This window comes from Clavelina lepadiformis, chromosome 1 (assembly GCF_947623445.1).
Source record: "Clavelina lepadiformis chromosome 1, kaClaLepa1.1, whole genome shotgun sequence".
NCBI lineage: Eukaryota > Metazoa > Chordata > Ascidiacea > Aplousobranchia > Clavelinidae > Clavelina > Clavelina lepadiformis.
The window spans coordinates 1,425,959-1,436,065 of record NC_135240.1 but is presented as its reverse complement, the minus strand read 5'-3'; the positions used below and the strand labels follow the sequence as shown (position 1 = coordinate 1,436,065).

At 37.7% G+C, this 10,107-nt stretch overlaps 1 protein-coding gene across 1 annotated transcript; it reads left to right on the top strand.

Annotated features, from left to right (window-relative positions):
• The first annotated feature begins 3,417 nt into the window (after window positions 1-3,417).
• Window positions 3,418-8,400, top strand: LOC143449399 (baculoviral IAP repeat-containing protein 8-like). Its single transcript, XM_076949625.1, has 8 exons — window positions 3,418-3,531; window positions 3,707-3,960; window positions 5,606-5,777; window positions 6,977-7,089; window positions 7,202-7,350; window positions 7,411-7,476; window positions 8,012-8,083; window positions 8,201-8,400. Exons 1-8 carry the CDS (start codon window positions 3,418-3,420, stop codon window positions 8,398-8,400), a joined length of 1,140 nt encoding a protein of 379 aa, XP_076805740.1.
• Window positions 8,401-10,107: the final 1,707 nt, after the last annotated feature.

Below are 10,107 nucleotides of genomic sequence, written 5' to 3'. Positions count from 1 at the left end.
CGTATGTATCAAGTCAAGTTAGAAAATTACCTGGTTGGTTGAAGAATTGATTGGTTTTACGTTCAAGCAATTTTTGTTTTTGTCAACCAGAGAGTGCAGCTACGTGTTATAGCGCGTACAATAAATGCTCGATGTCACATCGAGATGTTATTATTAGCTGTCGGTTTTGGAACGAGTCGACGGCCTGTGAAATTGTCCCAACATATTACACATTGTCACTACATTTGCTCGCCGAGTATCGAGAGTTACGGCAAACGTTACCATGACAACGTAATATGCATTGCTTGCGGCCGCTGTTACAAATACACGACATTTTCTGTCGCTGAACCGACAGTATTATAAATAATTACTGTCGCCAGTGGGATTAATTTCTGTTCCCACATGGTTATCTATCAGGGTTCCACGACATATGGCCGCGGGAAAGTGGCCGCGAACAAACTCACCGGGGTCAACTGAACGTGACGTAAATTGACCGCAGACAAACTGACTGTGACATAAACTGGCCGGCGATCAAATTAACCGTCGATAAATTGGCCGGCGATCAAATTAACCGACGACAAATTGGCCGTCAAAAGGTCAAAATTCTAATTCACTATCTAGTCGCTATCTAGTCACTATCCAGTATGTGTATTGCAGTCAAGGTTGCCACTCGTAGAGTTTTTTGGCCCCTTGTACGGTGACCCATATTCATAGATTTCTTGTCTCTTCTTCAAAATGTCAGGAAGCACATGTCGGAATTCAATTCAATCCAAATCGGACTTCAAAGAAGGTATCAAAATGATCAAGAATTTGCACTACTGCTGCGTCACATACCGGCTTTGGCATTTGTTCCAATACAGCATCTGATTGAGGCTTTTGAAACATTAGAGGAATTTTTGCCTGATGAAATGCTTCCGCTTCTCGACTACTTTGAGCGTACTTACATCGGGCGTCGCTTTCGAACTCAGCTCCGAAGAGACCCGCCATATTCACATGACTTCTGGAACGTCCATGTTCGGGTGTTAAATGGCGAAGCCAGAACCAACAACAAAGTTGAAGGTCACCACAGTCTAATAAACAGGATGTTATCAATGCAACACCCAACCATTTGGAAATTTATAGAAGCTTTAAGGAAATTGCAGAACATAAACAAAAAGAAGATTGAGGAGCTCTGTGCCCAAGGGCCTCCTGCCAAAAGGAGAAAATACAAGGATCTGGATGCGCGACTTCAAACCATCGTTGAAGATTTTGCAAACCGTGACATATTAGATTTTCTCAGAGGCATCGCCCACAACCTACAATTTGCGCAATAAACTTCCTTGTTTGTCAAATAACAGCTTGTGTAAATTTTAGTGCCCATATTATGTAGTGTCATATGTGTTTTGCAGTGAACGTCTTTTAATGTTGTTACTCGTATTTCTCGTATTTCCGGAAATATTTCTGTTTATTTCAATAAACGTTTCAATGTGTATTGAAATAAAAAACAATTTTGTTAAAAACAAAGGAAATAGTTACAAACAAATATTTACTTTACATATCATATACTACCGAGTTTAAAATTTTGACCTTTTGACGGCCAATTTGTCGCCGGTTAATTTGATCGCCGGCCAATTTATCGACGGTTAATTTGATCGCCGGCCAGTTTATGTCACAGTCAGTTTGTCTGCGGTCAATTTACGTCGCGTTCAGTTGACCCCGGTGAGTTTGTTCGCGGCCACTTTCCCGCGGCCATATGTCGTGCTCCCATCTATCAGTGCCATTGTTTAAAAACTTATTCGCGGATATTGAGAATTTTTTTAAGTACCGTATTATAAGCTTCACAAAAAATAAAAATAAAATTTACGTCGCCCTTGAATATAAGCAGCAGCGAACAATCATCGAATAGCAGGAAGCGTTTATACATTCATATTTCACCAAAAGTAGGTCACCCAAATCGCTGTCGAACGATGATTAAGAGCGCAAGTTAAGATTAACTTTGTATACGACACGACACGACAATGTTGGGTAGTTAGAAAATGACAGAAATAGATATATTTATTTATAAACGAAATAACTGAAGCACAGTCCGAAACATGTCAATTATTTCATTTAATAGCAAAATATGTCTATTTCTGCACTCGTTCTGATTACGACTTTTGGTATAATTGCGAAAGAAATGCAGCAGATATTTTACGAGCAGGTGACGCTTAGGCTTAAATTCGTCATACGGGCAGACAAACTGTTTTGTGGGGGAAATTATGTAACGCTTTCCGGCAGAGACGTTACGATTATAAAATATCGTGGCTTTTGCCATTTTCAAGCGCTCAATTCTCGGCGTTAATGCTTAATGATTATGTTGTTGTAAGTGACGTCACAATGGGTGGACAGATTGCATCACTGCACCAGCAATTAGAGATAATTATGACAAAGTGAGGTCATTTTGTTACCGTAAGTGGTGATATCAACAATACCGTGGCTTTTGCCATTTTCACGCGCTCAACTCTTAGCGTTAAAGCTACGAACTTGTTCAGTAAATAGTTTTTGTCAGCTATGTCAGCGTGTGAATCAATACTTAAGTAGAAGTTGCGGGGGCAATATGTTAATACGATTATCGATTTTACCAACAAAGAAGAAGTCCTTTCTACACTTTAAATCTTTTTCGTGTCACAAAAGGTTCGTCGCGAAAGTTGAATAAAGGTTACTTAGGCTTATATGGCAGACATGCTTCAACAGGTTGATTTGGTTGGTTGGTTAATGAACGAATCGTTCCAAGTAATCGAAAACATGCCTTGACAGTTTGAGAAACTCCCTTTGACCACGAGAACAAGCTCGTTGACATCAGACTTGACCGCGAAAATGACTAAATAGCAGCTCAGATGCCAAAAGTAATCTTTAAACTGTGGGTAATGTCGTGGTTATTAGTGATAAACAACATTAACATTTGCACTGTTGCCTGCTGTACTTGAGTCATAGTTTCATAAATGCTAGCCATTGACTTATGTAAACTTTGTTGCACTAAACCTGGAATTGAGTTTATTAAGAACAAGTGGTTCAAGTCATGTTGACTATTTTTAAAATTAGTTATATACCTTACTGTACTTTTAACCTTAGTTTAATGCTATTTTTTTGATTTACTACTTTATTGAATTGGACTGTGATCACCTGTGAAACTGTAGGTTGTCATTCTCGAACTGGGCATTGGCGACAAGAACAGTCTATCCAAGTGATTTAGCCCGGTCTGGTTTTTTCTATCTTGGAAATTTAGACAGAGTTCAATGCTTTTCATGTGGAGGTGTTCTGAGAAATTGGAATTTAGGAGACAATGTCCAGGCTGAACATAGAAGACATTTTCCAAACTGCAGGTTGACAATCAAAATCTATCTATATATCTTAATACATTTATGAATACTCCAATAGTAATACAAAATTCCGCTCCCAATATTGCATCTTTCCATTAGAATGGTTGAAGGACGAGAAAGCAGGAACATTCCAGTTCCTCCAGGAGATCGTTTGGTGCCTCCTTGTCGACCAGAAGTTCTTCCCGATCCTCCCAACCCTTCTGAATCCGAGCAGGTTTGTTGTGCCTTCATCTATTTTTAACTTGTGATGAGTGTTTTTAATTTGTCTGGTCAAATATTTCTAAACTTTTTAATTATGCTTTATGCAAGTTGAATTTTTGCGTGAATAGTTTTGGAAATGCCAATTAATTCGAACCTAAATGTTTTGTCGGCTTTAAACGCACCAACAGAGACAATTGCTGATCAACTTTCCATGTGCCAACCCTGTCAGCCCACATATGAGGAATGAGGATTCCAGATTTGAAACATTCGATCATCGATGGCCGCAACACCAAGTAAGAGCGACTCCAAGACAAATTGCTCGGGCTGGTTTTTTCTTCCTCGGAGAAAGAGACAGGGTTAAATGCTGGTACTGCAATGGTGGACTCCAGAACTGGGATAGAGATGACAATGTCTGGTGTGAGCATGCCAAGTGGTTTCCCACGTAAGACCTTGTACTAAATTCATTGTACGGTATTTGATTATTTTTCAACAATTTTTGTTTGCTTGTGATAACGTTATACTCATTTTATTCTATAAGCAACATTTGCTAAGGTCTGTCTTTTTTACTGGTGTGCTATAATTAAGCTACACCACAATTATGCAATTTCAGCCTGCATCACTAAATATTTTTGTAATGACCCATTGTGGTCATTATATGTTGGATTATGATTTCTCCGGGTAGTTTGTTGTTTTTTATCATTTCTGCCATGATGTTAATCTAATTGTGTGCTAAATTTGTGGTTGCTAATTTTCTGCCCTCTGAGATGTTAGTGGTTATGATCAAGGAGCAAGGTGACTTCTAGATTTTCTGGAGACTCAATTGAATAATTTCGTTAATTGCTTAGGTCTGACGCAAGAACAGATCCTTGGCTTGAGCATGACCGCTATGACAACTTTGTTTGCATCATAGTATTTTAAGTTAGTTGTATCAGCTATAACCATGATAAGAGACAAAATAGATTTCTTTCAACTGGTCTATGTACCAGCATCTCTCAGACCAAATGTTAGTCTCCATGATTGCGCTGATGAGTTGCAAGTTTGTTTTCGCTCATCAATATTCACACCTATTACTGTGGTTAAAGACTGACTTTGGTATTCTTTGGACCATCTGATTGTGCACCTGCGAAGTTTGTGAAACGTAGGCCAGTTTTCATTTTTTTTTAAGATCGTGATTTGATAAAAGTATGTGTTAATATTTCTTTGGCAGACCCCATGATGTAACATAAGTTAGTTTTATCACAATGCATTTTAAAAGCTTTGGACATACAGCTAAGTGGCATAGAGATTTGGGTGGATATGGGAGTCAACTGGCTCTCACTCTTCCAGGTTCAATGTTGTTGGTGGATGATATCTTATAGGGCTAGAGCAAGTCTTCTGAGTGCTTAGGGTCTCATTATTTCAAAACAGTCCTATTTTTACTTAACAAAATTTTATGATTTTATTTGGCTGCTTACTGTTGCTGTGGAGTGTGGAGAGACTGAACGGTTCTACTTTCTTGTTGTTGTCATACAATTGCTGACTTTTTTACTGTACAGTACTTTTGAACTTACAATCTGATAATTGGATACTACTTTGTTGTATAACTTTCATTCTAATTGCTGTTTGAATTTTTTTCTGTTAACTGAGTTTTTGAGTTGCCTCTTGATGTGGCATCAAGAGGACTTCACATTTCACTGACGAAGATTCTAGTAGTAGTTAGTGGAAAAAGGTTAAAAACTTCCCCAATGCTTTGAAACTTATATGATGCGTACACCAATGTCAGCATATCTATTAGCTGAGGTTCTCCACACGCTTACTGTTGTTAAGAGATTGCTGATGTTAAGTTTGACGAAATAACTTTTAAAACAGAACTAAAAGTTTTTACAAAAATGAATAGAATACTGTTGAATGTCAGAATCAAGGCGTAAGATATATTCCAGAAATATCAGTAGACATCATAAATATTACTGCATTTGTGTAATGACACAATTTTGCTAAACACCAGCTGTATTCCTGGTGAATGTGTTGTAATTATTGTTATTACCAACATGTACAGGCTAAATAAACAAAAAAAATGTTTAGTAAGCCGCGCTGTATTTTATTTGTAGTTGTGTATTCTTGCTTCAAAGAAAGGGTCCAGACTTTGTGCATCGAATCGTTTCCATGTTCCCAAACTTGCGACGACCAGTCTTGCGAGGACCACTTGATGTTACACCCTTTGGCGATAGAGGCCGTGGCTACCGACAGCTTTCACCACCACCGCCAATTATTGATCCACAGGTAAATAAAAGCAATTTTTGAATGATTTGTTTTTTTAGAATATTTTTGAATGAATTTTTGATTTTCAAAAGTTTGTTTGAATTTATTGCACTAACCAGATTAAATGCATTGATGTATGATACCGGTTGTGTGTTGTTGTCATCAAACAAAATTACATCCGGTATCTGATGTCTTATACATATAATTTTTACAGTGTAAGAGAATTCAATTCCATGTAAGAGAATGCAATTGTAGGTTATTTCATGCATTTCAAAGGAGCTCTTATGTAGGTAAAATATGATGTAGACAGGCATTTATTGTACTGCGCTTGTGAATATGTCCAGGCACTATTTTATCCCTTGTAATGCAATTTATAGCTTACTTTTGGAAGAAGGTCTAAGTTGAAGTTTCTTGTAACTTACTCAGTTGGTATTTGGATATATTACGATGATGGTTTTTTCTCTTATCAGAGATGTGTTGGCCTAAAGTTTCCTGAGAAAAGGCTGAATTTTGCCATTTCCGAGTTTGAGCTGTAAGCGTTTGAAGCCGAACTTATATTTTTATGATTTTTGTTTTTAAAAAACAACTTGCTGCGTAACAAATCAGAAAAGCTTCTTTATTGTTTCTCGGGTAAATACCTTTTACTTCAGTGGCTCTTAAGTTTTCAGGAAGAAAACTCTACAGTCGACATTGTTACAGATTCTTTTCAAAGATTTCTTGTAAAAATGTATTTTTTTCACAAATTAATTTGCCTTGAAGGTTGATGTCAATTATGAAATATTGAGGTATTTTTAGTTCGTATTAATTACTTCACTCTTCAGATGCCCTTGTGGTAAGATGTTGCCATCTAAAATTAATTGTTATTCTGTAAACAATTTGTGCATGATTTGCATTTGTAAAAACATGCCTTTGAAGAGTAAGTGGAACATTTACAAATATGAAGCCTAATCTAATCTATCTTTTCAATAGTCATAAATTATTAGACTTCCTTGACATTTACTTGCAATGTCCACACCACTAACATTTATGGAGGTTTATTAAATTATTATCAATGTGCTTTATGCAGTCACTACACTGCTGGAATGTAATCCACTTGTCCAAGGCTTATCCTCACTGGACATTCCCTTTCTCTTGGTTTTGTGCCGGTGCTAACAATTACTTCATAGAAATAGCTGAAATATTTCGTCGGTGCAGTGTTGTCTTTATTTCTTAAACTCCAGGCGGAAATGCAACGCGTACAAGGTCAGCTTAATGAAGCAATGGGATCCGGCTTTGTTAAAACTGCTGTGGAAATGGGATTTGAACGCAGAGTGATTCGCCGTCTTATAAAAAGGTGCACAATATTGTGTACGACCTGACCAGCAGAACTGTATTTGCAATTCAATTTTTCAATTCATTGCAATTCATGTATTGTTTTATTTTACGTTTTACCCACATTTTTCCAGACGACTTCAAAGTGGAAACGAGATGTATGGTTCAGTTGAAAACTTAATCGAAGATCTCACACGATCTCCACCATCTGATAGTGATAGCGATGAAAATAGCGGCACAACTGTGGCAATATCTTGTGTGCCAACTAACGTCAAGAGACCAGGTAACTTCAACAAAAACCCATCATACTTAAAAACTTCATTAAACACGTGATATGCATCAGCTGAAGCACAATCGAACCAGCAGAGTAACGAATCGGCCGGAGAGAATGTGCCAGCCGTTAGCACAGGTAAGATATTTTAATATCAATTTTGTGAGAGTTTTTTTTAATCTTTACCAATGCATTTATTAGCTCAGAAAACTGTGCATTATTGAGCTGACTTTGCGGGCTGCTAGAAATCGATTGATTAATTTTCTGATTCCATTGCGTCTTTGCCATCGTCTGTTTACAAATCAAGCTTAGTTGGCATATGTCATACAGCTCTGGTATCTAATTGTAGATGTAATTGTAGTCTAATTGATTCAAGTCAAACGATGCTCAGTGGTCAGGGTTCATAGTTGACCTGCCGTCGAAAGATGAGAATAACTGAATTACTTTGTTTTGCAATAATCGCCAAACACCACTGGAAACAATTCATTCACACAACAGAACTCAGCCATAACTAGGTCAAACAACTGGGCAACGTTTAAAAATCAAACAAAACTTCTTAATATTGCTCTGATATCTACTCAAAAATCCATTTAGTAATTATTGCTGATTAGACGCAGCAAATTCATTCCATCATCTTTGCCCACATCTATCTCATGACTTAATTCAATTTTAGGTAACGAGGGTCAGCAAGATACTGCTCTGGCAAACGAAGAGCCAATGGACGCGGAGATGTCAATGCCAGAAGGTGATTGATGTGTGTTAAGTTAAAGTTGACATGATAAGGCTTTAGAATTCAGATAGTAGTCGAATAGTTCGTAGATTAAATAAATCTTTCACGGAGCTTTTAAATTCTTGTTCGTAGACGTAACCCCATCAATGGAAGCACGTATTCGCGAATTGCAGGAAGAGCGTAAGTGCAAGATTTGCCTCGATCTACCAGCTGATGTTGTGTTTGTGCCGTGCGGGCACCTCTGTAGCTGCACCGGGTGCGCACAAGCTCTCAGAAAGTGTCCGATATGCAGAGTTAAAATTGAAAAATCTATCCGTACTTACATGTCGTAAGATGTCTATTGTCCATGCTTGCCTGAAGTGACATATATCCACCTCCCAATTAGTTTGTTTGTTTCTTTTCGTTGTAATCGTTTCGAGCGATGATTTCTAGAGCTTAAGATGACACATAGCAATGGGAAGAGAATGACTTGAAGAGTTGGAAACTGGAATCTGAATTTGAACTTGGAAATCGGAAACTGTTGTATTGTCCGGATTTCATTTACATTGCGTGATAAATTCTTACAGACGGAAAATTATATTTCGTCACCAACCATGTTCCTCGTGAACTTCGTTTATCTGATTCTAAACACTGCATTATGCTTCACTTCACGTTCGACCTACTCTACCTACAGATCATACGTCACTTTGTGACGTCATAGAATCGTCTGATTATTTCGTGAATCATTAGATTAATGTCTTGTTGATATACTTCAGTTTAATGGGAATGGTTCACAGCTTAAAATATTAAGTTTATAGTAATTACCGAATTAGTTTGAAAATATTTTATGTCTTGTATTTGTGGCAAGACTGGTTTAGACATCGCCGTGCTGTGCAAGTTGTTCAAATGAGCGGTTTTGGTGTTTGGGAAAAGAATTTACCAATGTGTAGTTCACTTAGATGAGATTGAGATGTTGATGGTATGTGTTAAGTATTTCAACCCAAATTACTGTGGTAACCTCAGTAGGTATATTGTATGCCGTGTGTATATTGTGTATATGTACCTATATACAGTACTGTATATGTATGTGAGTAACTGAGTATGTACAATTGTACAAATGTATATTATTCAAACCGCTTTGTGTTAAACTGATCTTTCGTTTTGCATTTTCACAGTTGATTTGCTGCAGCTTCGTTCTTTAGTCTTCATTTTCGATTGACCTGTTTGCCAGCTTTCAAAACATGCTGTGTTTTTGCATTCACGCGTACTACATGTTTCTGTGTCGTCACAAACTTTTTGCTAGAATAGAAAAGTAATCACCTCTGGTAAATGCGGATAACCATAACCATAATTATCACTGGTGGTGTTTATTTTCACAGCACTGAAATAAAAGTGAACACCCCCACATGTGTGGGGTAAAGTGTACCACCGTAAGTTTTGAGTAAACAAGGCGATTTGTTCCACATCACAATTAATTTATTTACAAATTGTCATCATAAGCGAAGTAGTTATGAAAGTAATCGCAGTTCACTATCAATTTTTAAAAACATAATTCACAAATAAAGTTGTCATCCTCTTCATTACACCCAGAGCAGGCTTCATGCGCCCATCGCATGCATTTGGAGCACTGGATCCACCCATCATTCTCGGATGATTTGGAATACATTTCGTTACAGTAAAAGCATTCTGCATCTAGGTTACGTTGTTATCACTTTCATCGACTGTGTCCTTCTGCTGCATTGATAACCTGGAAACCTTAGCTTTCTTCATAGAACGCTTTTTCGATGAACTTGCTTTACTGCTGTTGCCAGATACCGCGAATTGGCTACGATTCGTTGCAGCCAACTGCTTCTTGTATGGTGAACTGGTTAAAATAGCAGTTGCACCTCTCTTAGACTTCCTCTTTTGGCGAGTGTGAGCTGCTTTCGGCATAGGAAGCACTTCAACAGGACTTATGTGAAACTGGAATTTGCATCTTCAGGTAGTTGGTCCGATGAATCTTTTGCTCGCTCGTTCATTGGAGCATCAGCAATCTGCGACAACATTGACTTTATAAGCTG